Below are 19,907 nucleotides of genomic sequence, written 5' to 3' on the forward strand. Positions count from 1 at the left end.
GTGATTTACGGATATATGTAGAGCAAAGGGGCATGAAATCTGACCAGTCACTTCATAAAGTAGCAGACGCCATTCGTATTTATCGAAGTGTACATCACCACTGTTTCTTTCAAACAACGGGAGATACTTCGTAGAGGATTGATACATGGGGCTGCGAATAGTTGTGAGTTAGACCATCTTCAGATCTTTGTCGCAGCCTACCCCAACACATAATGAATACAACATAACTGTAGTGAGTCTTAAAAAAAAAGCAGACTATCCATTGTGGTTAGTTTCTGTGGGACCAAACTGCTGAGGTCAACGGTCCCTAGGCTTACACACTACTTAACCTAGGACGACTCGAAACTCCGTCGGGGGGAAGCCGCGCCAACCGTGCAATGCGCCTAAGACCTTGCGGCTACCCCGCTCGGCTCAGACTGTCCATGATCGTCTTCTTGAAGGAGATTTACAATACACACATTTCCATGCTGTTCGCCATACTCTCAACATCACGCCATGCTCCCTGAAGACTTGGCCAAAGAAGTATGTTGAGTTGGGCTTTGATGGTGCTTGTGTGTGTGTGTGTGTGTGTGTGTGTGTGTGTGTGTGTGTGTGTGTGTGTGTGCGTGTGAAATCCATACTAATGAACACAATGCTCTTTATATCATCTGAAACTCACCTTCGACTACTGGAAATCAGAGAAACGAGACGAGATGACACGAGTATACTTTTGCCATTGGCAATTCTTGCATTTTCTGAAACTGAGGAAGGGGGAGCTGTAGCACTCGATTATATTAACGTAGCTGGGTGTTTTCAATTTTATCAGTAATGCACAAATGTCATTCAAACTGTACAGCTATCAAAAATTTATGGCTAGGATTTGTAATGAACGACGGACGCTGCAATGCAGCAAGCGATGATCTGAGAACATGGGTCGGACAGGAGGCGTGTCCAGATGGCCGAGACAGTTATGGCAATTGTTAAATATAGGCGGAGCAACCGGGGTCGAGTTCCGATCCGGCACAAATTTTCAACTTTCGCTATTGTAATACCGCAATGGCCATGGCTGGGAGGCATGATTTCCTACCAACCCCTTTCCATTTCTTCTCCTTTCTTCTATTTCAGAAAATGAAGTACAGGTCTTGTCATCCCGAGTGTTGTCTGTTCTGTCTTACATGTCCGACAGAACAGACAAGACTCAGTTCCATTCTAATGTAAAGGTGTTCCATGTGTGACATTGCTCACCTGCCATGCAGCTAATTTGGTAGATAACATAACACTTTACGGACGACAGCTCTCGAATTCGACTGCTAGTGTCCTGTTCAGACTTACTGAACATGCGTGCGATCCACTTTGGAGCCGTATTGAGCAGACTCATCATTTGCAACATCTGTTTCACAACCGGAGATTACGGTGCTCGAGCTGCGGCAAAATGTCGCGCACTTTTATTCATTTGCACTGAATATTTAATATGTAACGTTACTTTAGCTAGCTCGCCCTTAAGTGTTGCAGAGAAGTGTATATACAGGAACTCTTTCTGCTAATACATTCATCAACGGGAAAGGAGTATCTAGCCACCAGTAAATCCTCTGGGTCCTTAAAGTTTTATGGTTGCTGGGAGGTTACTGAAAATTTATATTCCTAAATAACTGGCACATTTGTGGATCAAAGTGTGTGACTAATGCTTTTTGAATATTGTTCCTAGAATTGATTCCGTGAAATGAGGTTTCGATTTTAAAGTGAGCCATGTTAATTTAATTAGGAAACTTTTCGTCATTACTTGAAACATAGATTGAGTTATAATAAACCTACGTTTACATCCGTTCTCCATAAGCCATCTTACGATGTGAGGAGGAGGAGGAGAATAATTTGAGTACTACCACTCTATCCTCCTTTCTATATAAAAAAATTCTGTTCTTTCAATTAATGGTGGAAAGAATGATTGTCGGGAAACCTCCATATAGGCTCTAATTTTTCTGATTTTTTTTAATGTGTTGCGGACTTTTTCTGGAACATAGTTCTCTAAATATCATCAGTATACTTCTCCAAGACGCACACCTCCTCTCTTGCAGCGGCTGCCACTGAACTTTTAGGAAGGGTCGCAGGGAGAGGAGCATTACTCAACAACAGGTCGAACAAGTGTCTTGTAAGCCACTTCTTTAATGGATTAAGTACACTTTCTTATGATTCTCCCAAGCTTACATACGTCTTAGCATTGGATTTACGCGGCATTGTATATGTCTTTCTTTACTGCTTACACTAACGAGGCTACAGTGTTGTACGCGTGTACTTATTTAGTCCACCTTCGGAAGTAAGTCTGATTCTTCAACAAGTGACATCGTATTCGAGAAGTACAGTGTTCAGTAGTTTACCTAGTCGCACGAATATATGATTACGATATTCTATTAAGCAATCCTACAGCCGACGTATCCTTCTAACATTGCTTCACTGTCACCACTACACGTAAAACACAAAGAGAAGGAAATTGTTTAATGTAGGCTTCTCACAATATCAGGCGTATGGAAAGAAGACGACATGCATCTTTGTCATATTGTTTGCTGTCCGCCAATGACATTTGCAGAAATGAAGTACCAAGGTTAGAAATTAAACCACAGCTATATACTGAAAAGCTCGACTTGTCCTTGGATGCAAACTCTCGTATCTTAAACAGTGTACTTTCCAACTGTTTGCTTGTTTCCATAGTACTGACGTCTAGTTTGTTTCCTAAAGCCTTCATAAGGACCCTGATTGGCCTTCTATTCATGCAGCACACAGCTGCGCTGGAATCTGCTGTTATGACATTCAGGCGACGTGATTTGCTTTTCGGGCAACAAGATAAGTTTCGCAGTTACAGTGGTCATTATCATACTTTTGTATACACGACCGCTAATTTCATTTGATAGCGTGTTAAACAGCACAACATCGACCAACAGTACAGTACACCTGCCACTGCGTCGTAAGCTTCCTAGCTACTCCTAACTACGGTTTATTTTGCCTAATTGAGAAATGTGGTATCAAAAAATGTCGATAATTTCATATTTATTTATTCCAAAGTGCAAAAGCACTTAGGAAAGATATTTTCTTCTTAATAACAAAGCTAGTATTCATTTAGGAGTAAAACACACATGTAAATGTAAACCAGACATCGAACTGTCAAAATTCTGGTTTTTCGTAATTTCCTAAATATATTACGACAAATGTTGTGATGGCACCCTTGAAAATGAGATAGATCTCGTTTCTCATCCATGCTCATACGAGCTTATGCCCTGTCTGTAAACACCTCGTCCTCAACAGTATGTTAAACTCTCTCCCCAATATATATAATCTCCCACGCCTAGCCCCTCCCTCTCCTCCTCTTCCTCTCCCACCTCCTGCCCCTCTCCCTCCCCCTGCACCTCTCCCTCCCCCTGCACCTCTCCCTCTCCGTCTGTCTCTCATGCATAATCAAAATTTTTCAGGTGACAGTAAAGGACTGAAAACTTTGATACTTCCACAATCAGATGACAGCTAATGTAATCGATGATTTACTTAGTACTATGGCTGAAAAGTAATGCCTCTGAATTTTTTGTCCTGTTCTGGATATCTGAAGAGAGATTACATGTCATGCATATTATTCGGTCGACTTTCCCGCTTCTATAATGCAAGTTGCATCCCTCAGCCGCTATAGAGCTCCAAATTGTAGCATGTAACATGGAGGCGTGTAACGTAGCTATGTCGGTGCATGAGAAACAGCGTGCAGTAATGGTGTTTCTAACCACAGTAAAGTTGTGAACGGTGATGATGTATCGACGTCAGTAACGTGCGATGTTGGATCGTTCGTGCTTGTAATGAAGGAAAGTATTGTGCTAACCGCAACATGTGTGATAGAGCTTTGAGCGTTTCCCAAACTGAAAGAACACTTTCTGGGACTCCACTTTGATAGTACTGAACCGGCACAAGCAAACGTGAGATTGTGGTTCCGTCAGCAAAGTCGACTGATCACTCGTTGGGAGAAATGTATTTTTTGGCAAGTTGATTACGATGAGATATAAATATGTATAACGAAGAATAAATATATAGAATTTTTATAAAGTGTGTTTCCTTTAAAAAGATTTAAGAGTTCTGACCAAAAAAGTTTGGTGACCTTACTCTGCAGCACCCCACTTTACTTATCTGAAAGCTGCGTGTGGATCTTGACGTCATCGTGTAGTGATTGCTGGATGCTGCAGTTCTTGTAGCAAACAATGGGATTAACGACAGCGAGGCAGGTATGTACCTGGGCGATACCACGACAGTTTGTAAACAGAACCTAACAATACGAGTACCAAACGTGTTCTGTAAGAGCACCGAATTCATTTTTTATTTTTCCTCTATTTCCGATGTTTGGTGGTTTTGCATTTGTTTTGGTGTGGATGATTCATTGCAGCAGGTCCTGTAGTGAGGGAGGTGTTACCACGTTGCTACCATACTGTGAAGTTTCTTTTTTTAGGTGGGCAGATCATGCACGAGTTGATTTTAACAGTCGCGGTCGATTAATGTTCATGTACCTAATACAATGTTACTGTCCCTAATTTAAAATAAAGCAACAAAATAAATTTAGGGAAAAGCTGCTTGTTTCTTGACTTGTCTTGAACTGCACGTGCATTGTTTCAGTAGCTTTTATGAGCAGAAGTAATTATACGTTAAATTTCTTGTAATCCTTAACTTTCGCTTGGAGCCTGCGATACTGGTGTGTTAGACACTGAGAAATAGTGTATATCAGAGTTGGCTTCCTAATAAGGCAATTGTGAAGTGACCGGTTAGTGAGTGCAGATATTATGTTTAGCTGCAGGGTAAACATCCGACGACAGATCTAATGCTGATCGCTTATGGAGCGCTTTTATCCAGAGTGGTTAATTTCTTTTCCGAATCTAATTTCCTACCTGTATTTGAGGATTAATGGAATGGTTCCTGTGAAAGGGTACAGCTGTACTCCCTCCTCATCCTTCGTCAATCCGACGTGGAGCTCAGTCTATAATAACTTTCCCCCATGTTGTGGCTGTAGAGCCTTATAGAAAGCAACTCATATACTGGTGGAATGCTCCCTTCTCCTGTCTCGCTATGCTGCTCATGGTCTTCCGGATTCTTTGCCCCCTTACACTGGCGGACGATTCACCGACAGCTGGAATTGTTCTCAGTGAAAGTAATATTTTTTCTCAGGTGTCAGGCCTCTATCATCCGTCCTTTCTTCAGATTTAATTGCTTTTAGACGCGGTCTGCCTCTTTTTCTGTGGCACCCTGTTTCCGTTTCAGGGGTAGCAGTTCCCATCGTTAACCCCTTAACTGTAATGTGTTGGGGGTGGGACAGCTGTGGCAAAGACGGCGTCTGTCGCATACAGAGCCCCCGGGGGCATTCGGCTGGTCCCACCTATCTGGTCCCACCTATCTGCTGACATGACTATTTCGCATCTTGTATTCTTATTGATTCGTCAACTGATATCTGTTACGTACTTTCATCATCCATTCACATTTCTGGCGGAAGTCACTGACTGGAGACGAACTACAACATCCGGCAAAATAACCTTCCGTATTTGGAAAACCGCTGAGTGTGTTGTGGTGGGGTTATTTATATGGAGGACGTATCGATGGATAGCGGTGTACGTGCAATTTCCAGCAGGGAAAATGGCTTGGCTAGGTGAACATTGTGAGTTTGTTGTGGAGGAGTACACTTCGTAATGGCAGTTGCGTGATTACTACTCGACGAGCATTTTGCACTCCGTCCGAAATTGATCGACATGGAAAAACCATTCGAGTTTGGGTGTCAAACTTTTGGATGGCGTAAGAGTAACAGTTAATTCAAATTACTTGAGAGGGACCTACGTTAAACCAGTTTGTCTGGGAACTTTGGAGAATTAGGCTTCCAAAAACAGGAGCCACAACTCACGCTTCTCGGCGTTCTGTAGAATTTTTGAAATAGTTGTTTCCTCAGCGTCCTCTCTCTTCGCAAGGGGACATCAATTGGCTTCTAAGATCACTCAATCTTTCACAATGTGATTTTTTTCTGTGGGGACAATTAAAGCCCCAAGCATATAAAAATCGCCCCATTACGCTACAATCACGTAAAGAGACAATTACCCAGAAATAGCTGTCATACCACCGGAAATGACACGAGAAACTACGGCCAACATTCAGCAAAGGCGTTGTCAATGTGTCAACAATGGAGGACGCCATTTACAGACCATAATTTGTAAAACCAGTTAATGTACGATGGCAGAGTATTTGTTGTTCAAAGTATTCTCTCTGTACGCGACCGCTACGGTCGCAGGTTCGAATCCTGCCTCGGGCATGGATGTTTGTGATGTCCTTAGGTTAGTTAGGTTTAACTAGTTCTAAGTTCTAGGGGACTAATGACCTTAGCAGTTGAGTCCCATAGTGCTCAGAGCCATTTGAACCATTTTGATGTGTGTGACGTCCATAGGTTAGTTAGGTTTAAGTAGTTTAAGTTCTAGGGGACTGATGACCACAGATGTTAAGTCCCATAGTGCTCAGAGCCATTTGAACCATTCTCTCTGTATCTCTCTTTGTTTGTTTGTAACTACCCACTGAAACACAGGGTGTCATTTTTCCGGACCCTGTACCTCTTGACCGAGGAGCTGACGACCTTGCTCTTTAGTCCCTTAAGCTCCGCCCACCCACCCATCCAACTAACCAAACAATCGAATGTCTTCTTCGCCGACGGGACGCTGAACCCCCATTTTCTTTGCGCCTCGAACGTCTGGCACTGCACACCGTCCCTATACAACAGCGTGTACCGATGACAACAGCTGTTGCGTTGCAGCGAGTCAAGGCGACGCAGAGGCCGGCGGCCGTCGCGTGGGTCCGCGCCTCCATGTAGAGCGCCGCGACGAGTATTTCTGACGGCCGGCGCGTAAATATAGAGCGCGGAAGAGCGCCGCGCCGCGCGGCTTCTCGCTGGCTCCGAGCCCCAAAGTCGCAGCCCACTCCGCCCGCTCAACCTGGCGCGCCATTTCCTGCTGCCTGGCACGCGATTCACGCCCACCGTCCAAATGGTGACATGGTAGCGTCTCCTTAATATCAGGTACAAGCGTGTTGTGGCGGACTTCTAGTTTTGGTAGTTCTCCAATCAAGCTTCTGAATAACTGACAGGTTAGTATCATCAGTTAACTCGGGTGAAACGAGTCGAGTCAGTCGGGGTGAAATCAATTACGGTCACGTGAATAATATCAGTGAGAGCATTACAAATGGTGGAATAAGTATGTCATGACCAATAGAAAGTTTTTGCCAGGTAAGGATGCGACTCGTTCCGTCGCCAAGTAAGTTTTTCCAGTGGTGCTGAAGCCATAGATCCTCTGTAAGAACTTCTGGTTTGTGCTGTTCGTAGGTAATCTACATCTACGTCTAAATCCATGCTCCGCAAGCCACCGTACGGTGTGTGGCCGAGGGTACCCTGTACCATTACTAGTCCTTTCCTTCCTGTTTCTTCATCAGTCTTTTGATTGGTTTGATGCAGCCCGCCACGAATTCCTCTCCTGTGCCAACCTCTTCATCTCAGAGTAACATTTGCAACATACGTCCTCAGTTATTTACGGGATGTACTCCAGTCTCTGGCTTCTTCTACAGTTTTTACTGTCTACAGCTCCCTTTAGTACCACGGAAGTTATTCCCTGTCTTATCATCCTGTCTCTCGTACTTGGCAGTGTTTCACACATACTCCTTACCTTCGAGTCTGCGCAGAAGCCCCTCATTCCTTACCTTATCAGTCCATATAATTTTAGACATTCGTCAGAAGAACCACAACTCTGATGCTTCGATTCTCTACTACTCCGGTTTTTTCCGCAGTCCTTGTACTCCAGAAGCAGGTAGAACGAGGGAAAAACGATTTTTTATATGCCTCCTATGAGCCCTAGTTTCACTTATTCCGTGGTCCTTACGCGAAATATATGTTGGCGGCAGTAAAATCGTTCGGCAGTCAACTTGAAATGGCGGTTTGCTAACTTTTCTCAATAGTGTTCCTCGAATAGAAAGTCGCCTTCCCCTCCAGGGATTCCCATTTGAGTTTCCGAGGTATCTCCGATATACAGACGTGTTGTCCGAACCTAGCGGTAACAAACCTAGCAACCCGCCTCTAAATTGCTTCGAAGTCTTTCTTTAATCCAACCTGATGCGTATCCCAAATACAACAGCAGTAATGAAGAATAGACTGCACTAGCGTCCTAAACACCGTCTCCTTTACAGGTGAATCATGCTTTCATAAAATTCTCCTTATAAACCGAAGTGCACAGTTCAACTTCCCTATACAGTCCTCACATGCTCGTTCCATTCCATATCTTTTTGCAAACGTTATGCCCAGATATTTAAACGACATAACTTTGTCTAATGCTGAATCCAAACATTACGAGTTTGTTTTTCCTGCTCATCCACATTATCTTAAATTTCTCTACATTAGAGACAGCTACCGTTCATCACACCAACTAAAAACTTTGTCTAAGTAAAATAGGGAGGAAACGTCAGTGACAACGAAAGGTCATGTCTGGAGGCAGTTCTTGTAGGCTAATACACTCCTGGAAATTGAAATAAGAACACCGTGAATTCATTGTCCCAGGAAGGGGAAACTTTATTGACACATTCCTGGGGTCAGATACATCACATGATCACACTGACAGAACCACAGGCACATAGACACAGGCAACAGAGCATGCACAATGTCGGCACTAGTACAGTGTATATCCACCTTTCGCAGCAATGCAGGCTGCTATTCTCCCATGGAGACGATCGTAGAGATGCTGGATGTAGTCCTGTGGAACGGCTTGCCATGCCATTTCCACCTGGCGCCTCAGTTGGACCAGCGTTCGTGCTGGACGTGCAGACCGCGTGAGACAACGCTTCATCCAGTCCCAAACATGCTCAATGGGGGACAGATCCGGAGATCTTGCTGGCCAGGGTAGTTGACTTACACCTTCTAGAGCACGTTGGGTGGCACGGGATACATGCGGACGTGCATTGTCCTGTTGGAACAGCAAGTTCCCTTGCCGGTCTAGGAATGGTAGAACGACGGGTTCGATGACGGTTTGGATGTACCGTGCACTATTCAGTGTCCCCTCGACGATCACCAGTGGTGTACGGCCAGTGTAGGAGATCGCTCCCCACACCATGATGCCGGGTGTTGGCCCTGTGTGCCTCGGTCGTATGCAGTCCTGATTGTGGCGCTCACCTGCACGGCGCCAAACACGCATACGACCATCATTGGCACCAAGGCAGAAGCGACTCTCATCGCTGAAGACGACACGTCTCCATTCGTCCCTCCATTCACGCCTGTCGCGACACCACTGGAGGCGGGCTGCACGATGTTGGGGCGTGAGCGGAAGATGGCCTAACGGTGTGCGGGACCGTAGCCCAGCTTCATGGAGACGGTTGCGAATGGTCCTCGCCGATACCCCAGGAGCAACAGTGTCCCTAATTTGCTGGGAAGTGGCGGTGCGGTCCCCTACGGCACTGCGTAGGATCCTACGGTCCTGGCGTGCATCCGTGCGTCGCTGCGGTCCGGTCCCAGGTCGACGGGCACGTGCACCTTCCGCCGACCACTGGCGACAACATCGATGTACTGTGGAGACCTCACGCCCCACGTGTTGAGCAATTCGGCGGTACGTCCACCCGGCCTCCCGCATGCCCACTATACGCCCTCGCTCAAAGTCCGTCAACTGCACATACGGTTCACGTCCACGCTGTCGCGGCATGCTACCAGTGTTAAAGACTGCGATGGAGCTCCGTATGCCACGGCAAACTGGCTGACACCGACGGCGGCGGTGCACAAATGCTGCGCAGCTAGCGCCATTCGACGGCCAACACCGCGGTTCCTGGTGTGTCCGCTGTGCCGTGCGTGTGATCATTGCTTGTACAGCCCTCTCGCAGTGTCCGGAGCAAGTATGGTGGGTCTGACACACCGGTGTCAATGTGTTCTTTTTTCCATTTCCAGGAGTGTAGTTAAGGCAACTGCTCGCTGTAAGCAGGAGATCTTTTTCAGACCCTGTTTTTGCGCACGTTTTCATTTGGTAAGAAATATCCATGACAAATGTTTTTGTTAAAACTATCCCCCGAGTGAAAAATGCAGTGGCTGAGAAAAAAATCACAGTAATGTTTATAAAATGACCTCAGGGCCACCATTTACATTCTAAGAGACCGACTAGCAAGCTTTGGAAGGACAATATATATACCTTATTGCTACTGTTCTGTACCTGCTGGAGGACGGGGAAGGGTGTACTTTGTACAAATATTATCAAGTTTCTTGCGGTGGCAATTTTTCGCAGCAGCTGCACACACATTGCAGTATATTAGATGGAAGAAAAATGTTGTAAAAAGAACATGACATCCAAATAAGCTGATTAGATATAACAATTAAAACTTACCGAGTTATACACTAGCATGTAGAAGTGATAAAAAAAAGTGTGCTAGAGAAAACAACACGTCGTATGAAAAAAGTGAATTATGGAGAAATTTGATAGAAGTTAGTAATTCTTCAACCTTAACCCATCACCTGTCAGTTAAAATCGGCAACGACATGTGTAGTGTCGATATTATCGTTACTCCTTATAATTCACATACAATAGATAATTGTGACCACGGACTGAGACTCGAAACATAAACATGAAATGCAGAAAAAGAACTATACTGAAACTATTTTATGGTAACGATACTATGAGAGGTAATTTTTATGCTGGAGTATACTCATGCAGACAAATGTAGGAGATTCTCTAAATCAGGGCTTCACAACATACGTGCTCGCAGAGCAAGCTGTGAGGAGCAAGGCGCGAGCACGGAGCAGCGCGAGCACGCTACCCCCACTACCGGACCAGAGCGGAGAGTGGGGAAAGTCACGTGGGGCACACAACAGCTGCCGCCAGTCAATGTAAATCCGCGGCCACCTGCAGGGATATCACTCACGAATTATTACTGCGACAAATCAAACAAATAAAGGAGAATGTACACATGCCACATAATTTTATTAGCTTAGTGTACGCCTCTACATTCGCATTAATTTGTGAACTGTTACACAATAAAAGGTGTCACTGAAGAGTGGGATTCTCGGTTATCTTGTACTTTTTGCCCTTTACAATTGCGTCTATGTTCGGAGTAATTGTTCTTGTGCATTTTAGGCGCAGCGTGCAGTTTAAATTTCGATCAGACAATGCGTTTCTCAGGCGCGTCTTGTTACATTTCATTGCAGAGAACAGTTGTTCACAATCATACGTGGAACCGAACATTGATATTATTGTAGCCGCCAGTTTGTGCAAACGAGGAAATCTATCCTGAGGGAAGTATCTGTAGAATTCCAAAATGTTTATCTTGTTCTGAAATTTGTCTCCATATTCTCTGTCACACTGCAGGTCAATAATTTCTTGCTGCAGCTCAGGACCAATCTCTTAAATATTCGCTGAATATGGAGAGAACAGATCAAAATCACTGTCTAGTGCTGTCAGATCTTGAAAGCGCTGATCAACTAAACTATGTGAATAACGTTCACAGTCTTTGTGAACAACTTGCATGGATGATAATTTAGGAAAATGAGCTAGGTTTCCTGTTTCCAGCTGACTCACCCAAAGTGTCAATTTCATTTTAAAAACTCGTATTCGATCTATGAAATGAGTAATTAGCAGATCTTTACCTTGTAGTAAAATGTTCAAAGCATTCAGATGGCTAGTTAAATCTGCTAAGAACGCGAGATCACATTCAAACGTGCGCGCGCATTTCCCCTCCCTCCATACTCCGCGACCTTGCACCTGCTCGCGAGCACGTGCCTGAGCAGACGCGAGTACTAGCGCTCAAAACGGGCCAGTTGTTAAGCCCTGCTCTAAATCGAACGGACTACCCAACGGGAGGCCCTAGTCACACGACATTTATTTATTTTTACTGAAGCAACAGAGAAGAAATTTTTTTTGCGTCAGTGGAGAAGTGCATAAGTAAACGAATTAACAGCACGATGTCGTATTGACAGTCCAATGTTGTTACTCTGCAAGGTTCTTGGTCGTTTCTATAGATCTCTAAAGCGTATGGTGAGCTGCATCAAACCAGTCTCTGGACTGAAGAGAACATGGTGATAAGGGACAACCAGTCAGCATCGTAACTACGCAGCACGGTTTCAGTTGCAGTCATAAAGGTTCAAAAGGAAATAAACGTCTGCCCAACAGTAGTAACATGAGGAGCAACAAAGTGTGGGGCAAATCCTAGACATGTCCATAAAGATTACATTCCAGGTACAATTTTTACCATGGAAATTCGTGAGATGGTGTCAGCCTGAAGCACTCACGTACTGGTCACTACAAGAGCGAGCACTTTATATTGTTGTAGGCTAGCACGGTGGCGTATTGACAGTCCACATCTTGTCACTGTTCAGGGCTCTTTGTTGCTGTGGTGCTAACCAAACGCATTCAAACGCGCTGTGAATGAAAGATAGTGATGTCTTTGGTATGAGCTGCTCCTGAACAATCTTTCCCTGAGCTGCTTCGAAACCCTCACATTGATTGATGCTGAGTCCACAGACGTGAAATTATTCTGCAGGACACTACCACATTTAACATCTCAGGATGTGACTCGCCAGCTTTCATCCTCATACAAGTTCTCTATGGCATACAATCAAATTTCTGAACCACTATAAAACCTTCACTTGTATCAGAATGAATACTGGCGGCAAACACAGACAACTTCCCAAATTTGAATTCTTTAGCAGCACACCGCTCATATAAAATGTCAGCTGCAAGTAGCCAGTTGGATCGATGCGGCCGCGTGACCGGCTATGTCAGTGTGGCCAACTGGGTCGTTGTGAAGATTAATTAACACATCAGATTAATTTACACTTCTACCCGACGTGTCTGGTTTACTTTGAGAGTGTTGTAGATGTATCTGGTTTATTCTACGTGCGTAGTAAACGTGCCTCAAGTACTTTGACGTGTGTAGTAGACGTTTATCGTTTACTTTACAAAATGGTTCAAATGGCTCTGAGCACTATGGGACTTAACTTCTCAGGTCATCAGTCGTCTAGAACTTAGAACTACTTAAATCTAACTAACCTAAGGACATCACAACATCCATGCCCGAGGCAGGATTCGAACCTGCGACCGTAGCGGTCGCGAGGTTCCCGACTGTAGCTCGCATTCGGGAGGATGACGGTTCAATCCCGCGTCCGCCCATCCTGATTTAGGTTTTCCGTGATTTCCCTAAATCACTTCAGGCAAATGCTGGGATGGTTCCTTTGAAAGGGCACGGCCGACGTCCTTCCCTAATCCGATGAGACCGATGACCTCGCTGTTTGGTCTCTTCCCCCAAACAATCCAATCCAATCCATCCAGACTGTAGCGCTTAGAACCGCTCTGCCACACCGGCCGGCTTTACTTTACTTGTATAGTAGAATTGTGTCGTTTTATTTTCAGATGTATTTGGTGTGTTTAGTGAAAACAAACGAAATTGTTCCTAGAGTGAAATTTTCACTATGCAGCAAAGTGTGCGCCGACATGATCTAATTCCTTTTAGGAACTCCAGATGGCGTCTTGGCATACTCGTATCAGCTTATCTTGAAGCCACTTGCTTTTAACAGCGAATGTGTTAAGATATTTTCGTCGCTGACCTTTATCACGCAATGCAAATTTAATAACGCTCTTTCATTATAAACACAAGAATGCACTCGCTCGATTATTTAGAAGTTTGTAACTGTTTTACCATTTCTGTGGAAAGAGTAATTATTTTATCGAGCACAGGAATTTGCTTGCAGGGGAACAGCGAACTTAGAAATTAAAACTGTAGGGCCGCCACAAGTTGCACGCAACTTGTTTCTTTATTTTACATGTTTGACTCGATCAACGCGAGCACCTATGGAACTGTGGAAATAAAGCATATCATATCACCATATAATAAGATAAATTCACAGATTCGAATGACAACATTGTAACTTACGTTAAATAGCCAAGGGGCACATGTTACAAATATCAGGCAGGCTGTGTATGGCGCAACCGTCATACATAAAATGGAGTAAGATGGTTGAGTACCGTTAACGTAAATTCTGTGATCAGGTGCACTCTACAACACATACGACTCCTAGCTGAGCGAGTCAAAGTCCTAAAGACATTCGCTTTCGTTGAATCTACCGCATAAAGGCTAATATAAAGCTATGTAATATAAAAAACACTAATATACGAAACTATGGCAAATATCCGCCCTTTTTTGGGCGTTGACACATAAAAATACAAAAAACATACGTGGTTACTAAAGATAATTTTAAACAGACATAGTCAAATTACAAAGTGAAATTATAACTGCATCTTTGGAGACGTTAATGCACATGCCATGCATATAACATACTACTATTAATGGCACTAAAACCGACATATATTAATGTAGATTAAATTACCATTCAGACTCGGTGGCACAATTCCTCTTACATCTATTACTACTAGAGTACAGTATGTGGAGAGGAAGGTATTTCTAATATACATATTTATATACAAACCACGTGTTTGGTACATACACATATTTGCTTATACTCATGAATAAGAGAAGTAGTGCCGCCACGTTTGAATGTTTGATCTACGTTAATATGTGTCAGTTTTAAAGCCACTGAAAACCTATTATGTACTTGACATATGTATTAAGGCCTATAAAAGTGGCAATTATAATTTCAGTTTGTAATTTTACTGTGTCTTTGAGAGTTATTTTAATAACCAGATCCGTTTTTTAGTCTTTTTCTGTGTGAACGCTCTGAAATGTGGCAGATAGTTGCCACAGTTCAGTGATATTAGTGTTTCTCGTATTACACAACTTTGCATTAGGCTTCATGATAGTGTCAACGAAAGCGCATATCTATAGTGCCTCGTCTCGTTCAACAGAAAATCGTATGTCTTCCTGTTTAAGCTTACGAGTAGAATGCACCTGACCAGAGAGTTTACATTAACTGTGCACAACCAACTTACTCTATTTTATGTATGACGGTGGTGCTGTACACAGCCCAATATTTGTAATACGTGGCCCTTGAATACGTAAGTTAAAATGTTGTAAGTTGAATCTGTGAATTTATTCTACTGTATAGAGGTGTAACACTGTAATGTCTCTTTATATTCTACTAGTTATCCCTGCACAATTCTATGAGTGAATTACGTTTCCTGCTTGACCATCTATATACTCGCAGAATCGATGCGCAAAGTAGTACAGTACTATTACTATTCATCTACATCTACATCTATACTCCGCGAGCCACCTTACGGTGTGTGGCGGAGGGTACTTATTGTACCACTATCTGATCCCCCCTTCCCTGTTCCATTCACGAATTGTGCGTGGGAAGAACGACTGCTTGTAAGTCTCCGTATTTGCTCTAATTTCTCGGGTCTTTTCGTTGTGATCATTACGCGAGATATATGTGGGCGGTAGTAATATGTTGCCCATCTCTTCCCGGAATGTGCTCTCTCGTAATTTCGATAATAAACCTCTCCGTATTGCGTAACGCCTTTCTTGAAGTGTCCGCCACTGGAGCTTGTTCAGCATCTCCGTAACGCTCTCGCGCTGACTAAATGTCCCCATGACGAATCGCGCTGCTTTTCGCTGGATCATGTCTATCTCTTCTATTAATCCAACCTGGTAAGGGTCCCATACTGATGAGCAATACTCAAGAATCGGACGAACAAGCGTTTTGTAAGCTACTTCTTTCGTCGATGAGTCACATTTTCTTAGAATTCTTCCTATGAATCTCAACCTGGCGCCTGCTTTTCCCACTATTTGTTTTATGTGATCATTCCACTTCAGATCGCTCCGGATAGTAACTCCTAAGTATTTTACGGTCGTTACCGCTTCCAATGATTTACCACCTATGGCATAATCGTACTGGAATGGATTTCTGCCCCTATGTATGCGCATTATATTACATTTATCTACGTTTAGGGAAAGCTGCCAGCTGTCGCACCATTCATTAATCCTCTGCAGGTCTTCCTGGAGTACGTACGAGTCTTCTGATGTTGCTACTTTCTTGTAGACAACCGTGTCATCTGCAAATAGCCTCACGGAGCTACCGATGTTGTCAACTAAGTCATTTATGTATATTGTAAACAATAAAGGTCCTATCACGCTTCCTTGCGGTACTCCCGAAATTACCTCTACATCTGCAGATTTTGAACCGTTAAGAATGACATGTTGTGTTCTTTCTTCTAGGAAATCCTGAATCCAATCACAAACCTGGTCCGATATTCCGTAAGCACGTATTTTTTTCACTAAACGTAAGTGCGGAACCGTATCAAATGCCTTCCTGAAGTCCAGGAATACGGCATCAATCTGCTCGCCAGTGTCTACGGCACTGTGAATTTCTTGGGCAAATAGGGCGAGCTGGGTTTCACATGATCTCTGTTTGCGGAATCCATGTTGGTTATGATGAAGGAGATTTGTATTATCTAAGAACGTCATAATACGAGAACACAAAACATGTTCCATTATTCTACAACAGATTGACGTAAGTGAAATAGGCCTATAATTATTCGCATCTGATTTATGACCCTTCTTGAAAATGGGAACGACCTGTGCTTTCTTCCAGTCGCTAGGTACTTTACGTTCTTCCAGAGATCTACGATAAATTGCTGATAGAAAGGGGGCAAGTTCTTTAGCATAATCACTGTAGAATCTTAAGGGTATCTCGTCTGGTCCGGATGCTCCATGAGCATCCATGAGCGCATAATTACTCTTTGTAATATTCTCTCTGGTGTGTGTTGAGAGGACTTCTAGGATCTTCTCCGTGCCGGATAGCCGCATTGAATAATTGTAATTTTGCTATCGAGGTTACTGGAAGAAAGAGATTGAACATATATTGTATGCTACTCAAGAAAATATATACTGAGCAATTACATCAAAGGTGTGTAAGGAATTTCATTATATATGTATTCTCTAATTGGAAATTTGTACGGAGGTGTCGTTTCGTTGGTAATCACAAGGGAACTTCCGATGAATTGGAAACGAACCTGCAATTATTAGATCCAAGAGCTCCATTATTACATCGGATAATTAAACTCTACCAAAGCAAACTTTCCGCTTGATCTGAGGTTTCCCGACTGACTACGCAACGCAAGAAAACCAAGACATTTTATTTACACAGGATTGCAGATCGCTTCGAATCATCGAGACTGCGGACAAGGAGAGTCATCGTCCGATTCTGATTAAACAAGTAAAGCTTAATTATAACTTTCATGAGAGACTATGATATGGCTGCTTATGAATGAGATCATTAATAAAATACTAATAACTAACTTTCCTCCTCACCAGCAACTAGTATAAACACAAAATTAATTAAAATTATAGCACGTTCGTGTTTCCACAGTCCTGAAGATCTTCGCGTTGGTCGAGTGAAGCACGGACGACAAAGAAAAAGTTAACATGCGGCTTGCGGCGGCTCTACAAGATTATGAAATGATTTTATTGCAAACTTTTATTTCCACTCCACTGTTTAATTCTGCTAATAGGGCCCATTAGAGATTGGCAGTGCCGTCTAGGCTAACACAAAGGACGAGCCGGGTAGAGTTACGGTCGTCGTACTTTGGAGAGAAGCACCTACATCGGTGGTATGTGGGGCGCGGTGCAGCGCGCGCATCGACCGCCCGTTTATCGTGGACACAGCAGGAGGCACGGCACAGCCCGCTGGTCGGTCCACCGGTGCAGCCGCATCGATTCGCCCGCCCCGGGCCCTCATTTCGCGCTGCCGGCCCGCCTGCAGCCTTAACCCTATGAGAACCACGGCTCCGCGCAGTTAATGACGTGCCAGCCGTCGCTAACCTGGCAGCGCCCCGCCGCTCAGTTGCCAGCGCCCGTCGGTGGCCTGGACGTTACATCCCGCGCTGCGCGAGGTGAAGTATGCCGGCCGTAATTCGCGAAGTTCGCGGCAAGGCGCCAAGGCGCTTATTAAGGAACAGCTCGGCAATCCCCCTGGAGTTTGTACCATCCATCAAGACCGTCTGCAGAAAGAATGTGTGTCTTCCATCTCCGGGCCAAACTCTTCTTCCCGTATGATCAAGCTGTGATGAAGTTTCTACATAATGTAATAGCGAGGACCACCAACTTGGACCAGAAATTTGGATTTATAAATTTTATTTTTTCTAGAGTCTGTCTTAGTTTTATTCAAAATTTTATATTTGTGGTGATTAGTTTCGGATTACGTTGTCGAGTCTCAAACTGTAGCCTACGTCGTAACTGTTAACGTACATATTCACCAGTGCATACACATGAAACAACTGCAACTGATATTTTTATACAGAGTGTTCCAGAAAACCTGCGACTAAATTCGAGGGGTTGCAGAGGGTGTCCTGAGGAACACATCGAGGATACGAACCTGTGCCTAGAAACGTCACCGCGCGACCGCTACGGTCGCAGGTTCGAATCCTGCCCCGGGCATGGATGTGTGTGATGTCCTTAGGTTAGTTAGGTTTAAGTAGTTCTAAGTTCTAGGGGACTGATGACCTTAGAAGTTAAGTCCCATAGTGCTCAGAGCCATTTGAACCATTTGAACCAGAAACGTCATCCAACGACACACAAGAGCGTCGAAGTTATAGGCGTCAGCCCTGCCACTAGGCCACTCCTTCGACAGCAAGCTTGAGTTTGTACACTGACGGACCATTGGCGGAATATTTGGCAGTGCGATCGCGATTGTTTGCCACGGTCGTCAATGGAGGAGATGGAGAGTATCTGTTCTGTAGACAGGCATCGTCTCCTACGAAAGCAATGCTGTGTTGTCTCGGCGGATGACAGTTTAGGCCATGTGTTTCCATCTGCAGTTTATTTTTCTCCTGTTTTCCGAAAAACAGGAGTTTTTACAGAATTCCAGGAGAAGAACAAATGCAGATGGAAAACTGTGTCCCAAACCATCGTCTATTGAGGCAACAGAGCATTGCATTCATAGGAGACAAGGACTTTTTAAGCAGCAGCTAACTCCATCTTCTCCACTGGTGATCGTGGGTATCATTCGTGATCACTGAATAACAGACAATATTGCGAGGCGTTCCGCCTACAATTCGGCAGCCTACTGTGCCACATTTGCTGGCAAAGGGGTGGCCTAGTAATAAGCGCTGGCACCTATAACTTCGGCGCTCTGTAGCATCACTTCATGACATTTCCGAACACGGCTTCCTATCCTCGATTTGTTCCTCAAGACATCCTCTACAACCCCTCTAAGTTTGTACCTACATTTCTGGAACACCCTGTATATGTATAAAACAGAAATAGTTGTACAAGATACAAATGTCACTGTTTGGAAGAGATTAATTCGTCTATTACATCATGCAACGGCGTTGCCACAGTGTATACACCAGCTTCCGTCAGATTACTGGCACTTGGATGGCTGACCATCTGGGTTGCCATGCGTTGTTGCCATTTTTCGGGGTGCACTCAGCCTCGTGATGCCAACTGAGGAGCACCTTGACCGAATAGTAGCGGCTCCGGTCAAGAAAACCATCGTAACGACCGGGAGAGCGATGTGCTGACCACATGCCTCCCCCCTATCTGCATTCTCATCTGAGGATGACACGGTGGTCGGATGGCCCCGATGGGTCACTTACGGCCTGAAGACGGAGTGCATTTATCCCAGATATCAAAGAGAAAGTTATTATTCCAAATATACCACACTTAATGTATTGACTCTGGCATACAGATACTGGTCATTATACCAAGTACAGCTGGAGTGAGCTGTCGTTTCTAGTCCTTGTGAACTCACTGGATCTTGTATATCAAGTATGGCTGTTGCATATGTGTGCAGTGGTGAAAATGTGTGTAAACATTTACGACGAAGGCTTGAGAAGGTTTGAGAATGGACACTGTAGTCCGAAACTAGTCACCACAAATAAAACTTTTTGAGCTCAACCGTGAGTGAAACTGGAAAAAAAATTACCATCAACTACGAAGCGAGGTAGGTAACATACTGCACTCGCTTTCTGGAAGAGTGAGGT

General features: G+C 44.2%; 1 protein-coding gene across 9 annotated transcripts in view; it reads left to right on the top strand.

Annotated features, from left to right (window-relative positions):
* LOC126237066 (sodium bicarbonate cotransporter 3) overlaps positions 1–19,907 on the top strand; it is a 1,007,081-nt gene that overhangs the window by 343,988 nt on the left and 643,186 nt on the right. For 7 of the 9 annotated variants that reach the window (XM_049946859.1, XM_049946851.1, XM_049946857.1 and 4 more), the window contains exon 1: positions 17,963–18,007. The exons of the other annotated variants lie outside the window; for them this stretch is intronic. In XM_049946859.1, coding sequence (XP_049802816.1) covers positions 18,006–18,007 — 2 coding nt within the window. In that variant the 5' untranslated portion in view covers positions 17,963–18,005. Of the gene's footprint in view, positions 1–17,962; positions 18,008–19,907 lie in introns of those variants that run through there. 9 annotated transcript variants of the gene reach the window in all.

The sequence above is a fragment of the Schistocerca nitens genome, chromosome 2 (assembly GCF_023898315.1).
Source record: "Schistocerca nitens isolate TAMUIC-IGC-003100 chromosome 2, iqSchNite1.1, whole genome shotgun sequence".
Taxonomy (NCBI): domain Eukaryota; kingdom Metazoa; phylum Arthropoda; class Insecta; order Orthoptera; family Acrididae; genus Schistocerca; species Schistocerca nitens.